The sequence below is a fragment of the Tamandua tetradactyla genome, chromosome 15 (assembly GCF_023851605.1).
Source record: "Tamandua tetradactyla isolate mTamTet1 chromosome 15, mTamTet1.pri, whole genome shotgun sequence".
Lineage (NCBI taxonomy): Eukaryota > Metazoa > Chordata > Mammalia > Pilosa > Myrmecophagidae > Tamandua > Tamandua tetradactyla.
Genome location: NC_135341.1, coordinates 34,326,366 through 34,351,961, shown reverse-complemented (window position 1 = coordinate 34,351,961; position 25,596 = coordinate 34,326,366). Strand labels below are relative to the sequence as shown.

The window sequence follows — 25,596 nt, the reverse complement described above, 5'->3', positions numbered from 1 at the left end:
TAAATATTTTTGTGTATTAAAACAAATGCTAGCATACTATAATATAGGGTTTACCCCTTTCTTCACTAACCTGTGTATCTTGGTGCTCATTCCGTATCATTCCTTCTAGAGAGGTCTCATTGAAGGTTTGTACAGAATGCCATTACATGGGAATAATGTCTGTGTCTAAATGTCAATGGACATTTAGATTGTTTAACTTTACCTTTACTGACAGTGCTGCTTCATAGATATGTGGATGTTTCTATAGGATAAATTCCTACAAGTAGGATTGCCAGGTCAAAGAGTGTATGTGTAGCCCCTTAACAATGTTAGGGACTCTTGCTGGATTTCCCTGTCTGGAAGAGGTTCTAATTTACCCTCCCGCCATAAAGTTATAAGAGCTAGACTGCTCTTGTTCTCACTTTCTGTTTTATGGAAATTTTTCTACAGGGTAAAGAACAGTACACATATACCCTATACCTAGACCCAGTGATTGTTAACATTTTGCCATTTTTAATTCATCTTTTTTCATTCTTCCCTTTCTATTATTTGAACCATTTGTAAGTTGAAGATATCATGTCCTTTTACCCCTAAAGACTTCAACATGCATTTCCTAAGATTAAAGACATCCTCCTAACCCACAACACCATTATCACATTGAAAAAGTTAACAATTCCATAATCTCACCTAGTACCCCAGCCATATTCAGATTTTCTAAGTTACCCAAATATCTTTCGTAGTTGTGGGTTTGTTTTGTTTTCAAACTAGATTGGACTGCTTTTAAACTTCATTTTCTTCCCTGTTCACTAACTGCCTCTTGCTTCTAGAAAGAGTGTTAACTAGTTATAATTTGATTGCTTAGCATTTCATACTTATTATTTCATAAGATTCACAGTGACTTTGGTGTAGAGTTTTACAGAATGGGAAACTGGGGTGCAGAAAAGTTGCATACTTTGTCATGGATAGACTTGTTTCCTGGATCAAAACAGAAATCTGAGGAAGGATTTCTCTGTGTCTGGAAAAAAGCTGACTGGTTCATGTTTTTTGGACATTAAGCTGTTAGAATTTGGGGGATCATAGGACATGATTTTTTATTTTTCCTATATCCTCCTGTTTTCCTTGGCTGTCCATGTTCTCAGTCACCTACATTCTGTCCTCAGGTTCTCAGGGGCCTTCTCGTGAGTCCACAAGCAACGGCAGACACAGTGCCTCATCACCCAAAGCCCCAGACCCTGAGGGACTGGCCAGGCCCGTCTCCCCTGACAGCCCAGAGATCATCAATGAGCTCCAGCAGTATGCAGATGTGGCTGCTGCCCGGGAATCCTGTCAGAGCTCTCCAAGCACCAATGCCGCCCTGCCTGGCCCCCCGGCCCAACTTGTGGACAGCAGTGCTGTTCCTGGGACAGCTCTTGGAACTGAGCCTCGACTTGGGGGTCATTTTCTCAATAGTTCTCTCCTGGTGACCGGCCAGCCCTGTGGTGACAGGCACCCAGTGTTGGACTTAAGGGGCCACAAACGAAAGTTGTCCACACCACCTGCTGCCCAGGAGTCAGCCCGGCGGCGGTCTAGGAAGGGCCATCTGCCAGCCCCCGTGCAGCCATATGAACACGGGTATCCAGTTTCTGGCGGGTTTGCCATGCCACCCGTCTCCTTAAACCATAACCTCACCCCTCCTTTCACCTCCCAGGCTGGGGAGAACTCCCTGTTTATGGGAAGTACCCCCTCCTACTACCAGCTGTCCAATTTGCTGGCAGATGCCCGCCTGGTTTTCCCAGTGACTACTGACCCTCTGGTGCCAGCAGGCCCTGTCAGTTCCTCTTCCACGGCTACCTCAGTCACTGCCAGCACCCCCTCCTTCATGCTCAACCCTTCTGTGCCAGGGATACTACCCAGCTATTCACTCCCATTCTCACAACCACTCCTGTCCGAGCCAAGGATGTTTGCTCCTTTTCCTTCTCCTATCTTGCCCAGCAACCTTTCACGGGGCATGTCTGTCTACCCAGGCTACATGTCCCCACATGCAAGCTACCCAGCTGGTAGCCTCCTCCGGTCCCAGGTGCCTCCATTTGACTCTCACGAGGTTGCCGAGGTGGGGTTCAGCTCCAATGATGATGATGATAAGGACGATGATGTGATAGAGGTCACTGGGAAATAGCTGGGGAGACCCTCCCCACCTCACTCGGGGCCCCCAGCATGTTGCCCACCAAGCTGGAAGGCAGTGATCTGGGCTTTCTGAGAATAGGGCCCTTGGCAGGAGGGAAAAGGAAGAGGAAAGAGAGGGGTGGTTGACTGTAGTGGTAGTGTTCTGTTGCTCTTTAAGGAAGGAGGGAAAAAAATCTAACAGAGCAGCAATAGTGGGAAATCAGGGACCCAAAACAGGGATGGGGGGGTGGGGCAGGACAGCCTGCCTCTCTTCCTGCCTGCCTTGCTTATGCTGTCTGCTTGCTTGCTCGCCCATCTGAGTGTAGAAGCCCACATCCCATTTCTGTCTTTGGGAACATTCTCTCCCAAGAGAGCTGCCTTACTGGGTGACTTAGCTTGTCCTGGGAAGGGGAGGGGAGGGAGGGAGGGAGGGAGGGAGAGTGGGTGGGTGGGCAAGAGAGGGAGGGTGGGCAGGAGAAGCAGACTGAGATCCTATGTGAAGTAGGGTCTTTTTAGCGGATTGGAAGGAAGCAGACCTGGGGTGTGTGTGTGTGTGTGTGTGTGTGTGTGTGTGTGTGTGTGTGTGTGTGTGTGTGTGTGTGTGTGTGTGTGTGTGTGTGTGTGTACATGTATGTTGCAAAGCAGGGGCAAAGGTGGGAGGGGAGGGAGGGAATAAGAGGGGGACTCAAAAATGAATTAATCTTTTTGAATGGAAATGAGAGTGTGGTGGTTCATGGCAACTATTAGTATAAACTTCAGGTGAGCCCAGGACAAGAGTCATGGAAACCACAAGTTTCCATCTAGTTGAGTGAAGAGAGGGCCAAACTAACCTGAGTCCCTGGTTTTTAGTGCCACATTTGCTTTAGAATTTGAGGGAAAATCATGAGAGAAAATGGGCATTACCAATCTTTGTCTCTTTCCCCAGTGGCTGTCTCTGAACAGATCTCCCTTTCCAGGGTGTGAGCTTGTCTTGTGTGCAGAGACCAAGAGGAAGAAGCACTGCAGTATGTGAGTGCAAGGTCATAGAGTTATAGCTGGAAGAGACATTCTTCACAAGGATGGAACTGAACCCCAGCTGCCTATCCTGGTGGCCTTTCCTTATCCCTCTCCTTCCCTGTTAGAGAGCTCCATGTTAATTTATTTCTTATGGGCAATTATTTATTATTTGGAGTTTTTGTGTGTCTTAAGTTTTGGGGAGTGGGGGGGGGGCGGGGAAGGTTAGGGTTAAGGAGGGTGGGAGGGGGAAAGAGCAATTTCAAGATAACCCAGACTCCCATAGCTGCTGGCGAAAAAATCCTGGATGGTGAATTGACCAGGGAAAGAAAGAGAGACTTGACTAAGGTTTAGACTAAACAACTGTGTTTTTATGATATAGCCTCTTAGGAAGATCAGGGAATTCTGGGACTGGATAGTTAGTGGGGATGAGACTCATTCCAAAGAGATTGAAATTGGGGATCATGGAGTTTGCTTTTGGGAAAGAAGTGACCCCAAATTTGGAGCCATCTTTTCCTGGGATGACCTCAGAGACAAACTTTCTATGCTAAACAGTGAAGCTGTGGAAAAGAGGCTACTGGGTTGAGGAAACAGACTATTGATTTTCTCTTGGGAAGTGTTTTGGTTTCCTCAGCCTGTCAAGTGATTGATGTGGGGCTCTACCTACATCCTCTATAGAGGAGAATGGAGGAGCCTTTTTATTCTGTAAGAGCCCTAAGTCTGGCTTTTGTCTTAAAAGAACACATCAGTCATTCTGGGTCTCCGTTTTCTTGTTGCCATTGCCAGGAGAGGGGAGCATTTAGTCATTAAGCATAAACACTGGCTGTCTTCCTGTCCACCACCACCCCATACACACACCATTGAGACTTTGCCAGGCAGTTCTTGATGAGGAACAAATCTTGTCTAGCTTTAGAACTCTACAACCTATCTATGGGGCCCAACTGTCTGCACAGCTCCTGCACCAGTCTCTTTCTAGCCCTGCAGGCAGAGGCTTAATCAGATCACCCCTTAGCTGCTTCTGCAACTCTATGAACAACTTGCTTCCATTATTGGAGGGCCTAGGCACGCTCTGGGATATTTTTACCAGAGAAGAGACAAGGAGATGGCTGATAGGGGTGTATGTGTGTGTTTCTGTGCTGTCCAGTAACGCCAAAAGTGGAATTTAGGGAGTTTTCTTCCTCTGTTTTCATAAGCACCCTCTCCGACAACTCTGCTACTCATAGAAGCCTTAGATTTACAGTTTAGCTATGCAAATTATTTTATTAATTTAAAAATAGCAGTTTCCAACCAGTGCTTTCTCTTTCAGATGCATGCATCCCAAGAATGGATGGTGGAGGGATTCAGTTGGAGTGGGCTCTCAGGCTTAGGCTGGTACAGTAGGAGTGAGCTAGTCTGGATTTCCAGTCTGCAGAGCACACTCACAACCTGGTGCCTCCAAAGCCCTGGAACACTGGGATTCCAGAGGTGTGTGTGTATGTATGTGTGTGTGTGTGTCTTGTTGGGGAAAGGAGGAGTATTTTTGTGTTCACCCCTAGGAAATCTGACTCTGAGAATCCAGAAACCATCCCACCAGGGAACCGAAGCCATTCGTTTGGAGGAGGGGCTGTATCTTGCTTCATCTTGGAAGAGGCCATAATCTTGGATGCTGATCTGTCTAGAAAAGGCTTTCTCTGATATGTGCAGCTTATACTGTGTGAGGTTGGGGGTGGAATCATGGGAAATTGGAGTGCTACCATTTCCATGGCTGTTTTTTTTTAATGAACCTGAAAACACTTACCTGGCTTTTCTGCTATCTCTTTTTGTGCTGGTAGGCAAATATGTATGCACACCAAACATGAATGTGTCTGTGAGAGAAGCAGGAAATATCTCAGAGCCTAAGATCTGTGTATGAAAGCCTGTTTTATCAGGAACTCTTGGCGGTAGCTTCTACCTTACAGGCCTGAGTAGGGAGAATATGGTGATATGAAGGAGGGCAGAAGGTCAGGCATATTCATTTTCCCTCAGTGTTGTCTTCCACAGACTGTTTCAAGGGACTCTCAAGCCTAGTCCATCTGGTTTAGCCTAGATCCTCAGCTAGGGAACACAATACTATTGTAATGATTCAGGAATACTGTTTGAAGTGATGCTTGATTTCCTTTTCTTAATAAAATTGGACAAAGACAAGGTAGCCATTTAAGCGTGAAAAATAACTAAACCAAGTTGTTTTCAAAACTGTTCTTTCGGATTGGACATCTGCAAAGTCCTGACCCCCTCAAGTTGTACTTCTTCAGCATCCATCTCATCATCTTCTGACTTAAGGATAACTCTTATTGGCCCTTGGAAATCTCTTCCCTAGGAATTAGTGTGTGGAATCTTTATATACTTGTGATTCACAGCTAAATATGAAATTTCCCACTCTGGGAACATGAAGCAAATAAGGTAATGTTGAAAGTCCAGTGTTGCTGACAGTTTGGAATACTTAACCAAACTAATGGCACCAAAGCAGCGTTCTAGGTGGACTCTCACTCCCAAAGCTGTCAGCAGATCAGGCCTGCCTCAGTCTGCTCAAACTTGGTATTGCTCTGGAACTGAGTCCTCATCCCACAGGGAAAGTCTTCTTGGTGTTTTACATTCCTCATTCCTAGTGTTTCAGGATTTGGCCCGTCTTCCTCCTGCCTCCCAGTTCCCTGTGAATTCTCAGGAGAAAATCAGTCTCTCCCTTCTGAGCCATGGCCTCCTGTGCACCTAGCAAAATGGCTCTTCCCTACCAGTCCTCGCAAGAGCAGAGGTCTCACTCTCAAAGGACCCCAGGAGAATTTCTGGCCCTCTGCTGATTGTTCCCAGGAAATCACCATCTCAAGGCCTGTCTCTGAAAATGCTGCGCTCTCCGTCGGTCACCTTAAATCATCCCCCTTCCATGACTCTTTTTTGCCCTTTATATTCAGCTATGACCCTCTTATTGTCTGTTTTGTGCTACTGTCTTGATCCTGGGCTTTTTATGAATAGCTGAGTCTTAAAAGGATGAACTTCCTGAGCAGGCAGTGTCTGACTTTGCTCTTCAGGGACCCTAATCTGTACCTTTTCCCTCTCGCAGGTCTATTTTATGTCATGGTCCAGTGCACTGGGGAGAAGTAGCTAGGCAGGGTGTAGAGTGTCTGCAGTACAGAGGCTGGTTCGGGAAGGTTTGGTACTCTGTTACCATTACTGGGATGATATTCAGAAGAGAGGACCTCATACTGTGACCTGACCAGGACCCTCCCTGGAAGAGAGTTTAGCCCAGCTGTGTGTATGTGTGTTTGTGTGTGTGTGTGTGTGCGTGCACACCTGGGTATAAACTGTTTATCTGTTTGTGTTACTCAGGGTGGGCTGGGCACTTACTGGGAGAATCCCCCCAGCCTGCCCAAGACTCTTTTTTTCTGTACCCTGTTCTGGGGGGTCAGGGGAGAGGGAATCCAGGTCGGTTGAGAGGGTCACAGTGAATAACCACTAAGGCCACACTGCTACCAGGAGGAGTAGACTGGCTTTGGTTTTCCGTCTTCTTTCCTCAGGATGCCCCCGAGGCCTGGGACCTGTGCCAGGCTTTGAGGCGCATCTGTGACTGCGTTCGCCAGCTGCTGGTGTGATCATGGGCTTCCCTCCTCTCTTAGCAGGGCAGGTGTTCCTGCCCCAGAGACTGGGCAACTGGCTGTTTCTACAACGTATTTATTTTTACTTGTGTTTCATGTCACTTTTTTAAAAAAGCAAACAGAACAATTGTTAAGTCAGTATAACTGCCTATCAGTTTTCTTTATTTCTCTTTTTGTAAAATAAAATCTAAACTCAAGAAGGCAGTGTTGTTTGGTCAAGGGATTATATACACAGTTTGGGTGGTGGTGGAAGGGATATAACTTAGAACATGGTGGATGCTGGGCTGGCACTTGAAGGAATGGGATTGGGTTAGGCAGGGACAGAAGTGGACTACTGGCAGGCTCTAGTTGCGGTGGGATTCACTAGGTGTTTTTTTGCTTTTGCACACTTGAAGAACACCACATTTCTAGGGTTCAAGGAGAAACACCTGAACTGACTTCAGGCATGTCTTAAGGCTAGCTGGCCTCAGCCATGGCAAATCCTCCAGAGGCAGCCCTGGCTGGGTTCTCAGTGGCTGGGCATTAGACATGGCATCACTGCCTTCAAAAGGTAGAAGATGGTGTGTCTGTGTCAGGTGGCAGAGTTTGCAGAGTGCCCTACACTGAATATGCATTCTCCAATTATCATCCAGTTGGAGGATCCAGCCACTGGCCCACAGAGAGCTAACCAGGGCTTTGGAGCGCTGAGATGGGTGTAGAGAAGGAGGTAGGGATGGAGGGGAGGGGGAATGCTAGAAGAAAAGCCAACTTTCCTTGGCTCCCAAAAGTTAATCCCTTTAAAGGGAGGAGCCCCAAGGAAACTGAATGCTGTGGAAATTTACTAAAAGTGAATTAAAGGGCCTCTGTGGGGATTCCTTGGACAGAGGAAGGCAAGAGGAGACAAAAGCCAAGCCTGGGCTCTTGGGAATGAGAGGAGAATATATGCTATTGGGAAATAGGACTAAGAGTAAAATGTGGGTGGGGCAATTAGTTGGCTGAGCAGGTAGGCTCAGACTGCTGGGTTGCAAGGGGAAGAAGAACGCTCTGCAAAGCAGGCTGCTGCCTCCTAGTGGTCAGTGCATGCCTTGCAGGGATCCTGTCAAGGACAATCCTTCACTATAGGTAGGCAGCAGTGTGAGATGAAGTCCGGTAGGGTGATGGACTCCAGTCACAGACCGACCCGCTCTCCTATGATGAAGGTGCTGAGACTCCCAAGGCACACCCTGGACTCAGATGTGGGGCTTTAGAGTTCCCCAATCAGGCAAAAGGAAGTGAGCAGAGAGGACAAGATGAGGAAGGGGAAAGCTCATTAGCTTCTGAGAAGCAGGAGAATTGAAAGTGCAAAACTGCAGATAGAGACTGTCTCTAAGACAGTGTCCTGGCCCCTCCTCCAAAGGAAATGCTTCAAGTCTATAGACCACCTGTCTGGGGCATTTGAAGGATTTGACCATGTACTTGACATTCATAGGTGAAACAACTGTTGAGACTGTGCCCAGACTAGAGTGTCTGTGAAGAGGTCAGCTGCCTACTCTATCTGGAGCACTGGGGTATACTTGACCCTCCAGATGAGGTTCAATCTTCCTTGCCTGTGCAAGGAAAAATGTGAAGCAGAGGGAAAGGAAATCAGGATTATGAATGTCTGTATTTCTGGCCTGCCCTTTGCTAGTACAGCTAGGGGATCCATAAAAAGATGAATACATTCCATGGCTACTGACTTTTCCCATAGTCACCTTTCCAGTTGTCTCCACCCTAACGTGACCCTCCTCCTAAAGTATGAGTGCCCCCCCCCCCCCCACTTCCTTCCCTGCAAGACTGGACCTCCCAGGAGGGCAGGGTATTATCTTTGGGGCCCTAGCAGAGTGCTTTGTAGTCTGCAGGTGCTCTGAAATATGACCTGAAGATTGAACCTGACTTCAAGAAGCTTACACTTAATCTGGGAGTCAAACAGGGTAGTTTAAACCCAGGGAAGCCTCCCCTAAGCATCCTTGAGATAAGTGACCAATATCCAGAGCCCTGAGGGAGGATGGGGTGAGGGTATCCCCCTGCAAAGTGAGTTCTAGCACGGCAGGACTTGGTTTCACCTAGTATCCTCAAAGCCTAGAATTGTGCTGGCGCAGATTAACATTCAATAAATGTTTGTTGGATGGATGAATGATCACCCTGTGCTCTAGCTGAAGGATGGAGGAGAGAGGTGGTAGAAAGATAACAGGTATTTGCACTGTCCAAAGGTTGGAGCCATTAGATTTTTCTCTGAATCCGGTTTGGGCCTCAGCTTCCTGGGCTGTAAAACGGGAGCAAGTGACCGTACCCAGGTATGTCCTGAAGCCATTGTGAGAAGGATAGTATGTCAGAGGCTATGACTGCTACTGCTGTGCTGTGTCTCCCTAGCCACTTGTCTCCAAATGCTCCTCCTGGCCTCCCACTGCGGGCCACAGGGCTGACTTCACCCCGCACCTGGGGCCAACAGGTCCTCGCAAAGCTACCACCAAGTACGAACGCCACGTGGTTGTTGCTAAGGCTGGAGAGTAGTGGCGGGCTCCGCCCAGGTCAGCTCCCAGGGATTGGCGCAGGCCTCGTTGCCATAGAGACGGGGCAAGGCAGGCCTCCGCCCTCCGGGTCCCACGCGCACGCGCCCACGGCCACGGCCACGTCCCGCCGCGAAAGGAGGCGGAGCGAGCGTGAATCGCGGGCGCGCGCAGACTCCGCGACCTAGCCTGGAGCCGCCTGCGCTGATAGGCGTCCCTCGCAGGCGGCCGCTGAGGTGAGAGGCCTGAAGGGAGGCGTACCCACTGCGGCGGCTCCATGCGCGCCACGGGTCGGGGCCCCTCTTCCGCTGAGGCGCGGCCTCAGAGTTCCTCTGACGCCTCCGTGACCCGGACCGCCCTTAGCATCTCGTCTTGCCCTACAGCTGGCCCCAGCCGGGTCTTAGGGCCCAGGCCCGGACGCGACCTTGGGTCAGCTCCTATCACCCCGGCCCGCCCACTGTCTCTTACGCGGGTGCACAGCAGGCTCCTGGGTGTAGAACCGGGGCGGAGGGGTGGGGGATACTGAGGCGAGAGCTGCGCTTTGGCTCCGCCCTCGTCCCCTGAGGCCGCGCCTAGCAGTCGGGGCTGCAAACTGATGTTCCTTAAGTTGCGGGTGGTGAGATCGTTTTTGAGAAAGTGGCCAGGTGAGTAGGAGCTGGAAGCCAAGTGTGAGCGGTGACGTCCCCTCCCCTTGTAAGCCCCTTGCATTCACGGTCTTCTCGCGTCCACCTGGGGCTGAAGTTTTCTAGAAGCTGGCTCCTTTAAGTCCTCGCCCATTGCCGCCGCTGAAGCGCACTTGAGCTACACCAGGAAGCGCGCGCCCAGCTCTGCCTGGCCACAAGCATCCACCCAGATCCTCTGACCGAAGGGGTAATCGAGGACCGAGAGGCCCCCAGCGTGCCCTAGGTCACCGGCAGGGGTTGTTTAAGGATTTGGTGCGGTGGACGGAGCTCTCCCTGGAAGATGGGGTGGCTAGGGATGAGTTTGACATTGTGAGCCTGCGTTTAGCTCCTGATTCTCCCAAGGGATCTGAGGATGGGCTGGGGTGGAATGGGGATGCAGCTGCCTAGGTGGGCTTTCCACAAAAAGCGGACAGCTAGGGCATTGTGCAACCTGCACAGTGGTTATTTCCTGGCGGGGGTGGATGACTATTCCTTTCTGCTCTCAGCACCTGAGCACTTGGAGCATTTGGCCCCTACCTGACTGTACACCATGAGCTGTTAAAAGTGAGCTTGGCTTTTCAGGTGAGCGTCTCCAGCCCTTCTACCCTTTTTCTTGAGTTGTGAAGGAGATTTGCATTACCTCTCCCCCTTCCTCTCCTGACCCAAACTGTGGGGCCTCTAAGATACATTTACCCCGTTTTCTAAACAGTTCTGAGAAGTGAGAGGAGGAGAAGGATGGAAATTAAGTTACTTGAGGGAACAGGAAGTGTGCAGCTAGGAGGGGTGGTCAATGGGGTGGTCGGTGTGTTCCCATGGCAGGTAACTGCCTAGATACTAGTGCTTCCAATCTTGGGTTCAGTGATGTGCAAATGCTTCCAAAAAGCCCCATCACAAGGGAAGGGAGAGAGAGAAAGGGAGGAAATGGGGGCTTGGAGTCAGTCTGCCTGGGTTCCCATTGCTTACATTTTGCTTATTTATGTGACCTTAAGCAAGTCTAAACACTCATTTTCTCATCCGTGTACCTTCCTCATTGGATTGTTTGAGGATTAATGAAGTAGCTCTGTTTCAACATTTAGACAGTGATTGGCATATAAGTAAAATGCTCAGTGAAAGATTTATCATCATCACCAAAGAAAACAGGAGTGAAACTATACTGAAGATAAATAGGATAGGGAATGGGCACAAAATGGACAGTGAAACTAATGGCAGGAACACAGATGGGTGACAAGACTATCTTGGGGTTCCTCAAAGGTTTAAATGTGCACTGTGCCTTTTTGTGTGGCAAGCACTATTGTCAGTGATTCTAAAGATGAATTTTAAGCATAAAATCTTGACACCCAGAACCCATGGGGGATAAGTTTTTCCATAGACCTAGATTTTCTCTAGATCTGAAATTTTATCTTTTAATGTTAAATACTAGGGGTAGAAATGATCCTCTAGTGGGTTGCATGCTTCCTTGCCTCCTTAAACTGTCTTCTCTGTGCTTGTGATTTTTTTCCTTGGGTAACTCGGGGTTGAGCCCTTTTGTAAGGTTGTTAGGCCTCTATGGAGAGCTGGGTGGGCTCCCTCAAATTGTTCACACCATTGTATGCTCTATATTGTGTTCCCAGGTCTGTACTTGTATAGCTTTTCTGCCTCTCGGGGGTAATTGTTACATTTCACTGTTGCTTCTTAGTTCTCCTGTCTAACAGCCTTCCCTCATTCCTGCTGATTCTAATCTTGTATGGGCTGGGAAAGTAGGGTAAAGCTTGTTAGTATATGGGGCTCAAGTCGGGAAGTTTAGTGCTGGACTTGGATCTGTCTGCTTAGACATTTTTGATCTAATCTCTCCCCTGGTTCTGGATGGGTAAACTTGCTGGATAGCAAGGTTCCTGCAGGCCACATGTGCTTAGCAAAGGAGAGTTTCCCTATGAAGTTTTCTTTCTGTGGCACATTGTTTCGCTGGAGTTTTGTTTCTTGTGGTTTCCCTGTTTGTTAATAAGTGTTTGGACCCTGGTGTTTGCCCATCCTCCCTCTCACAGTGTTCTGTGAGGCTTGAGAGGCTGGGTTGCCAGTGTGGTTCAACTTTTAGATGGAAGAGGTAATGTGGGGAAAAGGCAAGCTGGTTGGTATCAGTGGTCTGGAGAGAGGCTGGTCCCAGCTGGAAGTAAGCTTTCAGCCCCATGCTGACTCATTCCTGTGCTTCTCTATGACTCAGTTTCTCCAGGTGTGACCAGGGCTGCCAGCTTATAGGCAGAGCCTCAGTGGTTGTGATTAAGAAATAAAGAGGCTTGTGGCTTCTGTCATCCTTTGTAGGTCCCTTCTAGGTCACTTTGTGCATAAACACCTCTGGCCTCTCCTCCTCCAGGTTCAGAGCACTCAAGGCACAACTGAGGCTGGGCCAGAACCAGTGGGCCAGCAGTGGGCAAGTTGGTCAGAACAGGCTCCTGGCCTCCTGTTGCTTCTGTCTCCTTTGCAGCTACCTTGGGGGACGGCGTAGGGGGGCCCAGAGCCATGTCGGATCTGCTGCTCCTGGGCCTGATTGGGGCCCTGACTCTGCTACTGCTGCTGACGCTGCTGGCCTTTGTCGGATATTCAGGGCTCCTGGCCGAGGTGGCAGTGAGTGCTGGCTCACCTCCCATCCGCAACATCACTATGGCCTACAAGTTCCACATGGGACCCTATGGTGAGACTGGGCGGCTTTTCACTGAGAGCTGCAGTGTCTCCCCCAAGCTCCGCTCCATCGCTGTCTACTATGACAACCCCTACCTGGTAAGGAGCTTCTTGTGCCCTGGTCAAGGTTCTGCCCCATAGATGGACCTGGGGCAGGGCTTGTTGCGGGAGGGAGTTTTGGCTTCTGAGGAAAGGGTGGTAAAATCTTTGAGCTGTCCCTGCATACTATGTGACTTGAGGCCCCTTCCTGGGTTTCAACCATCATTATGTTGGTTCTCTACTTCCCAGATCTGGTTTCCCTGGCTCATAGCTACCTAGAGACTTGTGAGTGCAGTGGGTCACAAAACTGTGAGCCCCTAGCAGCTTTCTCTTCTTGGCATCCCTCCCTTTTCCATCCCCATTTGGGGCCAGCATTGTAAGTCACTTGGTCACTTATTAATTCTGTGCCTTCCCTCCCTTACCTCTCCTTTCACGATTGAGGGCCCTTAAGGACTGAGAGGGCAGTTCCTGAACATAGGGCTTGGAATCCCACCTCTCCAGCTATTCTGGCTCTTTCCAAGTTATTTCCTTGGGCCTCGAGCTGCCTGATTAGGAGATGAACTAGGGGGCAAGTGAGCTGCTTACAATGCCCAGGATGCTGAGGCCATAGGCTCACCTAGCAGCATCACTGGCACCCTGTGGGCGTATGGCTGCACTTACAACCTATAGTGAGTCAGGGCTTGCCAATGTGGCTTCCTGCCATGCCATGCATTGTGGTGGTGCTGCCCACAGCTGGATGGGTTAGCAATTCTGTCAAGAATTCCACAGCCTATCTAGCCCCAGCCTGGCTCCATGCCATGCCAAGCCAGGTCTTTGAGATCTCTAGCCCCAGTTTCCTTTGCTGGAGAGCTCAGGCTCTGCAGTCCAGGCTCACTGGGGCACTCATTTGAATCGGGTGTGATGAATCCCTCTCTGTACCAGGCTCTGCTTGATGCCCTCACTCAGGAGATAATTCAGACTTGGCCTTACCCTCAGGAAGCTCCATATGGTTAGCTCCATTCAAATGATGATTCTTCAACAAGACAGTGTGCTTGATGCCCACAGATCTTTGAGTTATGGGTGCAGAGAACATGCTTCAAATCTGCTGGGGAGAGTCAAGAAAGCGAATTTCACCTGGGCCTTCTCATATGGGTAGAACTTTGCTCTGATGGGAAGGGCCTGCTGGCTAAGAGAACTGTAAGAGCATAGGCTTGGAGACATAGGACAATGGGAAGTATGGCCAGTGGATATATGTATGTTTGTTTGAGGAAGAGGTGGAAGGGTTCGCTGGGTCAGTTGGAGAGGTATGGCAGGTTGGGAGCATGGGTGTGGCACAATTGCCACCTTTGTTTTAGGAAGCTAACTGGAGGGTGGAGGGTGGGAGAGTATGAAAATGAAGCAGAGAGGCCATTGTGAAGATTGGGCTGGGCCCAGGTGAGAGGTGATAATGGCTGGGATCAAGAACTTGTATTTGGCTGATTGAGGAATGAGTGAATATTGTCTGAGGTTTTGGGGTCATGTGTCTCAGTGATGGTCATGGCAGTAACTGACACACTGGACCATGGGAAGTTCCTAGTGCAGATGCCTCACCCCAACTCTTGTAGGAGTCTTGTGTATGCCCTGCCCTTCCTTCTGCATCTGGCCCAGATGGAACCCCTTCAAGACTCTAGGAGAAGGGAGGAGAGTCTGAGAGTCTCTGAGGCTGTCTCTTACCTTATTGTCCTGTCTGCCTGTTCTGGAAGCAACATGCATCCTTTTGGATTGGAAAGGGCAGTAGACTATCCTGGGGTCTTTGCTGGAGGTTGGTCCAGGAGGGGTGAGATGGAGGAACCCTGGGATGGGCACTCTTTCCATGGCCTCCTGGTCATTCCGTGCCTCCAGGAAGCCCCATGCAGCTCTCCCAGAGTTGTGGCAGACCCCATGGGAGAGGTTCAGGGTTGACTGAGCACAGCCTGACTTGGGTGCCAGTCTGGTGGTCCATGGCCTAAGAGTATAACCTTGAGGCTAGGAGTCCTGGGATCCAATTCTTACTCATCACTGTATAGCTGTGTAATCTTGGGCATATCTTGAAATCTCTCTGAGCTTCCATTTCCTCTTCTGAGGAGTAGTGATAAAGTACGTACTTCATAGGTAACCTGACAAGGGTTAAATTAAGTGACGAGGTGAGACATTTAAACCAGCAACAGACCCTCAACAGCTATTTAACAACAACAAAAACGGTGGAAAAAACAGTAATGCTAGGGTATACCTTGGGGTCAGGCTAGGCACTCATGATCCAGGCCTAGATCCTTGGCCTAGTTGTGGCCATCTAGACAGAGGAGGATTGAAGAGTAGGACAAGGTGGCCCCTCTCATGCTGCCTCTCCTAGTCCTGGGTCATTGCATGTGACACCTATGTCCCCATTCAGAGCTGGAACACACCTTGACACCTGGAGTAGCTCTGTGATGCTTGGGCCCTTGCCTACTCTGGCAACTGGGCAGTGCATTCCCTACCTGGTAGAGATTCTAAAAGCCCAGGAAATCACATACCCTCAGGTGTCAGGGGCTCATGGCCTTTGTAGACTGGTCACAAGGATCTGAGCTCTTCTAGTCTTCTTTGCTGATTTTATAGAGAAGGAAGCTGAAGATCATATAGGAGTGACATACTGGGCTCACACAGTTCATTTATGTTTTTTTTTTCATCCAACAAAAGCTTATTTGAGCACCTTATCTGCGCCAGACCTTTTGCTGGGTCCTGCCGCACTGACCAAGGGGCTCAGCCCACATAATTTCTCAATGTGGAGGTACCAGGATCTTGGAAGAGAGGCCCCATCCTGGTCCTGGGCAAGGCTGAAAACCCAAGTTTTCTGCTCCCTCATCTGCTTTCCCCAATCTAAGGTCCAGAATGGGACACTGTATATTCTGATTCTCAGAAGAAAGTGACAGGATGTAGGCTGGCCTGTTGAGAGTATTGCACATGTCATCTTTTGTTCTCCCTAGCCCAGCCAGAATCTGCTGCTCTGAGAGTATGGGGAGGAAGTGAGGCTCTTTTCAGGTTCTTTGTGAGGTAGTGAGTGACCAGATTAGATGCTGCCCACCCTGATGAAATGTGGACTGACCGATTCCTAGCCATACCCCTTCCAGGTTGATCCAGGAGGATCGTCCCTGAGAATGCCCTGCTGAGGCCCCACCTGGTCTGGCAGTGGGGCTGGTATCTCTCCACCCCAAGAAGTAGTACAGGAAAAAATACCACAAAGGCAGGATATTGGCTATTGCTATGGACCCTTTCTTTTATATCAGATTTCATTTGAGCCATTAATCAGCACTATATCTTAAAGTCCTATGTGGGAGGCAGTTGCAAAATCTGACATGTGATTCCCTTGGGGCAGGAGGGGGGAATCCCATTTCTTATCCCTGAGGGTTTTGGTATGGTTGGTGTGTATTGTGTAGGGAGAGGGAGGAGAGAGAGCGCACGTGGCAGAAAGTAGACAGATCATGGCTACGGCTCATAAATATTTCTTCTTCCTCCTGTGCCCAACATTCATGGGGTACAGGCCATTTCCTCTCCTAGATACCCAAAAGAAGAGGGCAAATTCCAGAGACAAGGGTCAGGTGTGGGTGGATATCAGTCACAGATGTTCTCTTACCTTGCCTCCCCCTCCCCCCCATTGGTCCAGGGTTGCTTTGTCCTTGCATAATTGGGGAAGGGTCCTGCCCATCTAGGTGGGAAAACTACTCTGTTCTCAGCCCTGTTTCTGGAGCTGGGGGCTGAGGATTTGGAAAATGACCTCAGCTTCCCCTCATGGATGTAGTCCCTCTGGGAACCTTGGGTCAGGGGGGAAAGAGAAAGACTTGGAAAGACCCTGAGTCCCACGCTTGATCCTGATTGGCTTTGGCCCTTAGTGGCTGGGCTAGTGTCATTCCTGTGGATCCATCTCATCTGTCATCCTGACTCTCTACCTCATGTCCCAACTCCTTGCTGCCACCTGCCTTGGCTGCTGTGTTTGGGGCTCAGCGATCACTGAGGCAAGAGAGGTGTGGTAGCTGGTTCAGTTTATCTGGCCTGAGTTTATCTGGGTATGCCACCTACATCTACTACTTAGAAGAGGCCCCTGCACCAGGCATGGAGTAGTAGGGGAACTGGTGACTGTTTTGGATTCTGCCTTTAGTAAATTAGACTGCCCTTAGTTCATTGAGAGTCAAAGCCCAGGGCCAAGTCTGAGAGGCTGAGACTTATCTCTTGGGAGCTCTGACTTGGGCCTTTGCCACACTCCCTCTCCCCCTTCATTGGGGATGGGGTGCCATGGAGTCCTGCAAAAAGTGAGGGATAGGATTTCCCAAGAGGAAGTGACTTCTCAACCAAAGCAGTAGGAATGTGGGCTGGGCTAATGTTTCCTGAGTGCCCAGGCTTTGCCCTCCCCCAACTACCTTGTGTTTATTTTCCACCAGGTGGAGCCCAGGCTTTTGCTCTGGAACAAGCTAGCTGTGTGGCACATATCTAGAAAGGCAGGCTTCTCTCTGCCCACCAGAGCTGCTCTTGGAAGGGAAATGGGGTGAGGTGTAGGGGGAGAGACTTTGCATTTGTTTTTGTGGGTTTAAATCGAGGCTCCATTGCTTAACAGTTAGGTGACTGGGTGAGTTACTTGGCCTCTCTGAATGTGTCTTCTCATCTGTCAAATGGGGATAAAAAGATAATCCCTACCTTAGGGTCTTTGTTTTTGTAGGGCCTAGATGGTAAGGATAAGGCACAGTGCCTGGCACACTTGGCATCCAACCCTGCCTCTGAGGGTCTTATGTGCCACTGGGGCTTTGTACTTTAAGGAACTCTTCCTGCCTGCCTCTGGCTTCCTCTAGCCTTCTGAAGTTTGGGCTCGTATTGGGAGGTACACAGCACAGGGAGAACCTATAGTACAGCCTTTTCCCAGCCAGGGCCTTTTTCTCAGGAATCAAATCCTGGCCCCAACACTGCCTCAGTGTGTGACCTTTTCAGAAACAAAGTTGATAACAGTACCTCTTGCATAGGAATGTTTGGATTTCATGAACTGGTAAGTAAAAGGCAGTGGCTGTTTTAAGTGGCTAGCACCTTGTCAGACACCAGCTGTTACAGTTACATTCATGTTTCTGGGGAAAAAGAAAACCCCTGTTCCCCATCCGGGGGTTGGCATCCTACTGATAGGTCCCCTTCCCCCTGAGCCTGAAGTATATAGGTCCTGTTGCTTGGCTTGGCTATCTGTGTCACCATGTCCTGACTGGCACCTGCCCCAGTGTGCCTTTGGGCACCAGCTACTCAGGGAACTCAGGCACTTGGGATTTAACATGTTGACCTGCAGCACACAGGAGAGTAAATGAGGCCTGGAGTCTATCCTCTAATATTAGTCTATCCTGGATAACAGAGCTGCTCTGTTTCCCTGGGGGGCACCAGTGGAAGTGGAGGCACTGACCGTGCCCCTACTTCTTCCCTTAGCTTGGACAGCTCTGGGATGGGCAAGGTAGTGTGGGAGGGAAATAAGGTAGCCCTTTGGTGCCTGGCATTGGCAGATGATGTGGCTGTCCCTGTCAGGACATGCAGGTTATAGGTATGGGACTGCCAATTTGGACTGAGGGTTAGTTTGGTCTAGGCCAGGTGATACATGGTCTCCATCCTGGATCCTGGAAGATACTGATCTTATCCAGTTCCAAGACTCAAGGCCTTGAGTCACACAAGGACGCCCAACTGCAGCCTGCCAGACTGAGTTCTTGGCCCAGCAGGGGTCCTGGCTCTTATATGGCCTCACATGACAGGGCTGGCAGGGTACTGTTTGACCTCTCTGGAAGGGGCCATGGGGCCAGGCTAGGACTAATTCATATTTGGAAACCTCAGGTTCTAAGCAGACAGCTGCTTTCCACAATGCTGGAACTCAGGAGGTCTCACCACCCCGAAAGAGATTCTCAAGGAGCCCAGTGTGCCCCTATCTCCTTTCCTGGTATTCTTTCATTGAGGGCAGATATTGGTTGGGCATACCTTCATCTAGAGTGATAGTGGGTCTGTCCACTGCCCTGTCTCACTAGTGAGTTTGCTCACTGGTACTAATTCTGGTCCAGTTCTTATTCTGGGCACAGATGCCTGTCCATACATTCCTGACTGAGGATTGACTGACATGGGGAGGGAAGAGACCAGGCACATGGAACTGGAAGGGTTAGATTGATATTTGGGTCAAGGCCAAATAAAGACATTGCATTGGTTTGGGGTGGGATGGAGTTTCCAGCTGTCAGGACACCCTACCTTCTGAGCCCTTGAGAACCTCAGTGGCCCATTCTCCTATTGGTGGACTCTCCTGAGATCCTGGGGAAGCCTTACCCTGCTCCTGGGCCCCCTTACTACTCCCTGGCTTACCTTAGGGTCTGTCCCATCTCCTCACTGGTGCCTGCTTCAGCTTACTTCCTGTCTGCAGCCTCTCATTGGGCTGCTTAGGATGTGGTAGGCTTGCTGAGTGACCTAGTTCTGCCCTTAGACACTGACAAAGGTAGGGAAAGGGGCAGAAAGTATCCTTATCTGTGTAGTTGGCAAGGGGAGGGGGAAGGCTGCTCAGGCAGGAAGGACATACCTGTGCCCCACACACCTCAGGATCCTAGGAGTCCTGTCGTCTTATTAGGTGCCTCCTTCTACTTACTGGAACCCTTCTGTTTCTCCAAGTGGAAGAAGAAGAAATTTGCTTGCAGTGCAGAACCCACATGTTGCAAGCATGTACTGTTGCTCAGCACACCTCAGGAACTTTCTGTGTGCATGTGAATCTGGAGAAACTTCAAGTGGGCATTTAGAATCAGAGAAAAGGGGATGCTTGATGGGGAGCAGCAGTGGCTTGAGCTGAGTCTTGAAGTTTGGGCAGGAGTTTCCCAGGCAGAAGTGACTGAAGCAGGGTGAAGCATTCCAGATAGGAAGTAGCATTCACAAAGGTGGAGAGCATGGGAGAATGTGGCATGTTTGGGGAGCTGCACATAGGTCCATGTGGGGTGTTTGGGAGTGTGGTAGGAGAGGAGGCTGACAAGACAGACTGGGCTTAAGCCTGGATCTGTCCCTCCCTGTGCTATGTAGATGTTCAGTAGATGCCTGCCCACCCAAGTTCTGACCCCTCTTGGAGCCTCGGACTGTAAAGAGCGAGTGCCAGACAAATAATATGGACAGTTTTATATGGGCCACGCTAAAAGACAGTCGTGCATGCCCAGTTCATGAGTTTAATTTCTCCCTCAAGAAGTTCTAAGCATGAGTGTGAGTGACCACATATATTCTTGGTGCTCTTTCAGGGCTGGGGCTGGTGTTGAGTCTGGAATACCAAGATGGATGCCTAAGTGATCCCAGGAAAGACTCTAGGACTTGAATTCAGCAGAGCAAGGGATGGAGAGGAGAGGCCAAATACCTCTTTATCCATTGTCTTCATCTAACCTTTATTGAAAATCTCTTCAGAATAGCATGGGTTGCTAGGGTCAGAGACATGAAGATGGGCTTTTGGTGGGAACTGCCCCCTGCCAGAACCTCCTGCCAGTTTCCATCTGTCCGTCCTTAAGTTTTGGAGTATGAATGGGACAAGTGCACCATCTAGAGACAAGAGGTAGTACTGCAGTAATCCCTCCTATGCCTGTGCCTGGGAGAAGGGTAGGGAAATTTCTCACCGAGAGCATTTACAGCAAAATGTTGGGGAGGGGGTGGATGGCTGGTGGGTGCTAACAAGCCACCCTGAAAGGCTCCCCAAGAGGCTGTTTGACCCTGAAGAATGGTTAGGGAGGAGCTGCATATACAGAGGTTTAGGTGGTCAGACATCTGGGTCAAAGGGCAGTTGAGGCAAAGTGTCAGCTATTAATGACTGGCCACAGTTGTGGCACATTTGCTGAGTATTAGATTCAGGTCAAGCCTTGTGCATAATATCTCATTTAATACGACACTTCTGTAAGGAGATAGCAGGTAACTGGGGCTTCAGGAAGCCAGGTGACTTGTCCAGGATCACATGCCCCAGGATTCACACCCAGGTCTGCCTCTCTCCAGTAGGTTTGATTCTGACCACTGCACCATAGTGCCTGCCACTAAAGCCCTGAGCCAGGCTTGATAACAGAATTCAGGAGACAGGCAAGGGAACAAGAATTGGTAGGGTTGACTCCCAAGGGCTGCACAGAGGTGAGAGCCTGCAGTTGATACCCAAGTCCTAGAAAAAGTATGATTCCAAGATGTGGCAGGGTTGGCCAGAAAAGAGGAGGTAGAGCAGGGATGAGAAGCTCCCAAGTAGTTGTTGGCAAGGCTTGGAAAGGGACAGGAGGGCAGAGGTGAGAACAGATGAAAATGACTTCATGGTACCGGGGAGAGGAGAAAATGGAAGCAGTGAGAATGACCTATTTAATTTTAGCAGTTGTGAGATAAGGAAGCAAGGGGGTCTTCAAATTGAGGAAATCACAAGCCCAAGAGGTCTATGTGGTGAGTCTCCTGAGGAGACTCAGGAACAGATAGCCCCTGGGTCCTGGTGCAGACTGAGGTTGTAGGAAATCTGACATGGAAACAGATAGCAAGGGACACCTGATGACAAGAGGAAGAGCAAGTATCCGGCCTTCTAGGCCTGGGGTCAGATCTAGGAAGTGTTGGAGGCTTACATAGGAGTCCCACTTGTCTGGGGTTTCTGGGGAAGGAAGGAAATGAGGGGAAGAAGATGAGGCAGGGAAGGAAGCAGAGTGAGGAGTACAAGTACTGGGGGTCCAGAGGTACTGGTGGTCCAGAAGGACATGGAGAGGAGCCAGGAGTCTTGGTAAGTGGGTCAGGGCCTGAAATGGGGCATGGAGGGTATAGAGACCGAGGTCGTGGTAGCTGGGCCTGCCTAATGGACTGGAAAGAGAATCCCCTTGTTTTATTAGTAGCCCAGAGTTCTCTGTCAGCCCTTGTCCTGACCAGTGCTCCCACAGCCCCTACACAGCCAGACCCAGGTCCCCTCCCAGGCCTCTTTACCCCTGAACTACACACAGACACACACACAGACACATTCTCACACTTTCTCTATCACATATACTTTAGCTTCTCTGGGGGATAACCCTTGAGGGTTCTGGTTCTTTTCTTTGCCTTCCAGTTTTTCTTCGACACACTCCCTTGTCTGCTATAATTTCTCTGCTAGTGAAGCCTCCAGGAGATAAGAGGGAAATGAGCTAATAGAACTGGGCTGTATTCAGGCCCCAGGATCTGCAGGCCTGCTGTCTTGCTTGAGGCCCTGAAGAGGTAGGGATGGGCAGAGGGTCACAACCAGGACTAAGAATAGTTCTGTTGATGGGCTGTGTAGGGGTAGAAGTGAGGTAGGGGTGATGGTTCAGAGACCTTTTCCAACTTTCCCTTTCCTGGGCTTCTGGAGGGCAGGGACCACGTCTGATTGTTCACCAAGCCCGCACGTCTCCAGCATGGGGCCTGCCATGCATGTTGACAGAATTAATGAAGGGATGGATGGGAGTCCTGCAGCAGGCATGGGGCCACAGACATGTGCCAGCAGGGAAATAGTCATCTCTATCCTGGTTTCCAGAGCTGCATGGCCTATCAGAGCTGGTGGTTTGACCAGGCCTGAGCTGGCATGGATCCCAGGAGACAAGAGGTTTGAGAGTCTCCTCTGCCCATCCTTGACATCTCTGCTCTGCACCCCCCAGGTGCCCCCTGAGAAGTGCCGCTGTGTTGTGGGCAGCATCCTGAGTGAAGGTGAGGAGTCACCCTCCCCTGAGCTCATCCACCTCTACCAGAAATTTGGATTCAAGGTGTTCTCCTTCCCGGCACCCAGCCATGTGGTGACAGCCAACTTCCCATACACCACCACCTTATCCATCTGGCTGGCTACCCGCCGTGTCCATCCTGCCCTGGATGCCTATATCAAGGTGAGATGTAGGCCTGCAGTATGGGGTACGGGGGAGTCAGATCTAGATCCCTTGGTTGGGAGCCAGGGAGGATTGCCCAACATTGCCTGAACTGGGAGGAGGCAGTGGTCTTGGGAGGGCAGTGTTCTGGGGTCCCCATGGAGCATCAGATGCCTATGGAGCTGGGAAGATAGGCAGAGACTGCTGGCATCTCTTTCAGGTGCTGAGACGTTGTGGGAGACAGAGCATCTCCCAGGAGCATGGGAAGCTTGTTCAGAAAGCCAACCTGGTCAGTTCTGTTCTGAGTTCACCAGAGACATCATCAGTGCTCAGCCCCCACTCTGGGCTCATACAGATGGGCAGGCCCACCCTGTCTCCATCCTGCTAGAGACCTGTAGAGCAAAGTCCATGAGGCTCCTGGCTGATGGGCAGGCCCCAGTACCCATGTGCTGCCCTCTGGCCCTACGTCTGTGTGGGCTCAGGCCCCTCAGGTTTGTTCACTGGGCTGGGGCAGCAATGGCATGTCCTGTCTCCTTTGCTTTCTGGGTTCATTATTGGCAACACAGGAGCAGCCCAGCCTGCCTAGAGGAAGGAGGAGAGCCAGCTACCAGGAGGTTCAGTGGGTCTCTTTGTGCACAGAAATGTTTTAAAACTTGCCCTGTTGCATATCCCTCCTCCTCAGAATTCTTTCATAAACTTAGATGCTGGGGAATGACCCTCATTTGAGCTTGAAAGTTTTTATTCATTCACTTAACTTGTATTTATTGAGTGTCTGTGTGCCAAGTGCTGTGATGTGATGTGAGGCTTTGGAACCTAAATAGGTACTTATGGTGAGGTGGTAGAGCAGGTAGCAAATGTCAGACAAAAATAGGGATACACGCTAGAAAAGAACAGAGTGCAGTGGTGAGAAAAGTCAGGAAGACGAACTTGGCAGAGTGGTCAGAGACGGTATCCCTGAGGAGGTAACCTCGAAGACGAAGTCCTAGAAACCTTTGGAGAGTGGAGGAAAAACGTTCCAAGTGGAGCAGGGTGAGGAGCCCAGATTTGGTCTAAGTGTATTGGGTACCTAGGGTTCATGATCTGAGTCACATCTGTACAGGACAGGCTCCCATCCCTGGCCTGAGTGGAGGGTCAGCTAGAGGTACTTAGGAGTCTGTTGTGAGTCCTGGCCATGAATGGTGGCAGCCGGCACTGGAGCAGTGGCTGTAGAGGTACAGACAGGATGAAGATTGACAGTCTGTTTTGGGGCAGAACCAGTGGACTTGTGGGTGGATTGGATGTCGGGGATGGGTAAGTAGCAGGAGTCACACAGGATTCTGGTTCTCTGACCTTACTCAGATGGGTGCTTTTCACTGAGATATGAGGAACCAGCTCTGTGGTTGTATCAGTGGAACTGCTTGAGAGGCTTTTGACCAGAAATGTGGGTTCTTCAGTGATGTATGTCATGAGCTTGGAGTTCAGAGAGAGAGTTGTGTTGGAGGATATGTTTAAGGACAAGCTTGGAATTCAGAGAGAGAGTTGTGTTGGGAGAAATGTTTAGGGACGTCAGCCTGTTGACAGTATTTCACCTGGGAGGTTGCCCTGATCCTCCTAGCCTCTGTGGGGCCAGACAGGCAGTTGTTGGCCCATGGCAGGAAGGGCTGAGCAGAGGATGTGGCCAGTGTTGTTGGGGTTAGGGAAAGGGAGAAGAAAGTCAGTTTGAGTGGAAGCTTGATGGACTTGGGGGATCCTTGAAGCTTTGTTCCCTGGAGCAGCTTGGGGAAGGAGACAGAGCTTTGGTGATAGAAATGGGAGCTCAGATGGGGCCCTGCTAAGGGGGTGCAGGTGTCTGATGTCAGGTTTGGGGGATGAGTGAAGGAGGCTTGGGTCACCACTTGGGGCCTTCGTGGCCAAGGACAGGAAAGGAAGACATGGGTGAGAAGACCTGGAAATGGGAGGGCTGTACTTACAGGGAGGGCAGGGGCATGTTGAGGACAGAGATGAGTTTCCTGAGCTGGCTGGTGGTGAGGGCAGGAAGGGTGACATCAGTGCCCTAGGCCCTCAGCCTACCTCCTGAGGGTTGACCTCATCCAAGGAAGGATTGATGTGGGGCTTAATCCCAAACTCTAGTCTGGAGAAACATCCCCTAGGAAAAGATATCCTGGATTCCAGACCTCAGAACAGGGTGTGTGCCATGTGCTGTGATGGCAAGCAACTCAGCCACCAAAGCCTTTTCCTGGCTTCAGGGGTTTATTTTTAGACACCTTTGTCCAAATTTCCCGGCCCCTGACAGCTTCACAAGTTGCTTGGTTTTGACGTCACCTCTTTGATGAAAGCCCTTCCTCTTACCTCCCTCTCCTGTGGAAGACTGTCCGCTGTGCTCTGGCTCCATTCTCCTAGGGTGGGGGAAGTAGCATCCTCTTTTCTCTCTGGAATGAGGAAGCCAGGGGGACAGCAAGGAGTTTTTTCCAGGGATGTTTGTGGAGATTGCTTGTGTGAGTTTGGCCACCACCTGAAAGAGTGAGAGAGATGCTAGGTTGCACAGGGTGGAGGGAATAGCCCAAGGTCCTCTGCTTGTTTTGTAGTGGGGAAGGGGTCCCCTGTTTTCCTGTACTCCTAGGTTTAGCCTGACTTTCATCCTGGTGAACTAAGCCAGGTGAGAGATAAAGAAGAGGCTGACTCTGTTTGCTGGTTTTGCCTCCGATGGACAGAGGACCCTTTTTATGCCTCAGCCCAGGAGACAGGGAGAAGATAGTACAAGACTCTCTTCTACCCCTGACCTCCCCATTGCCTTGGGGTCAGAGAAAGGGGGCTGCTAAGGAGGCTCTGGTCACTTCGAACTCTTCCCACCCTGACAACTGGCTGCCCTTAAATGTGTATGCATGTGTGCATGTGTCCGTCCTCATCCCTATCCACCTCCCTTACCTTTCTCTGGATCTGAGACTAGGACTACCATGTTGGTGCTTCAGACAGAATGACAGCAGCCACTGGTTTTCCATTTCAGCAGAGTGAGGGAGGTCAGGAGCACTGTGGCCAAGAGGAGGGAAGGAAGGACTTGGCAGGCTCTCCTGCCAGAGGCTGGGGCAATGGGAGGGGATGAATAGGCCTGAGAGAGCTTTGGGATGGTGAGACAGAAAACAACTTCTATCTTGGCAGTTGCAGATGTGCTTGAGCTGGGGAAGGACTGGCCTTATGAAACAGCAAGGGGCCTGGGGTTTACTATGAGGAACCCAAAGAGAAG

General features: G+C 50.2%; 2 protein-coding genes across 24 annotated transcripts in view; both read left to right on the top strand.

The window, feature by feature from the left end:
• Window positions 1–7,404, top strand: part of RAD54L2 (RAD54 like 2) — a 244,199-nt gene extending 236,795 nt beyond the window's left edge. For 14 of the 15 annotated variants that reach the window (XM_077129148.1, XM_077129150.1, XM_077129143.1 and 11 more), the window contains one exon: window positions 1,140–2,526. In XM_077129148.1, the coding sequence (XP_076985263.1) occupies window positions 1,140–2,134 (995 nt within the window). In that variant the 3' untranslated portion in view covers window positions 2,135–2,526. Of the gene's footprint in view, window positions 1–1,139; window positions 2,527–3,046 lie in introns of those variants that run through there. The other variant, XM_077129156.1, reaches the window with a different exon arrangement.
• Window positions 7,405–9,325: 1,921 nt separating this feature from the next.
• Window positions 9,326–25,596, top strand: part of TEX264 (testis expressed 264, ER-phagy receptor) — a 30,150-nt gene continuing 13,879 nt past the window's right edge. Inside the window, exons 1-5 of one of the 9 annotated variants that reach the window (XM_077129164.1) lie at window positions 9,326–9,459; window positions 10,392–10,467; window positions 12,464–12,636; window positions 22,176–22,397; window positions 22,597–22,665. In XM_077129164.1, the coding sequence (XP_076985279.1) occupies window positions 12,520–12,636; window positions 22,176–22,397; window positions 22,597–22,665 (408 nt within the window). In that variant the 5' untranslated portion in view covers window positions 9,326–9,459; window positions 10,392–10,467; window positions 12,464–12,519. The other 8 variants (XM_077129158.1, XM_077129161.1, XM_077129159.1 and 5 more) reach the window with 8 other exon arrangements.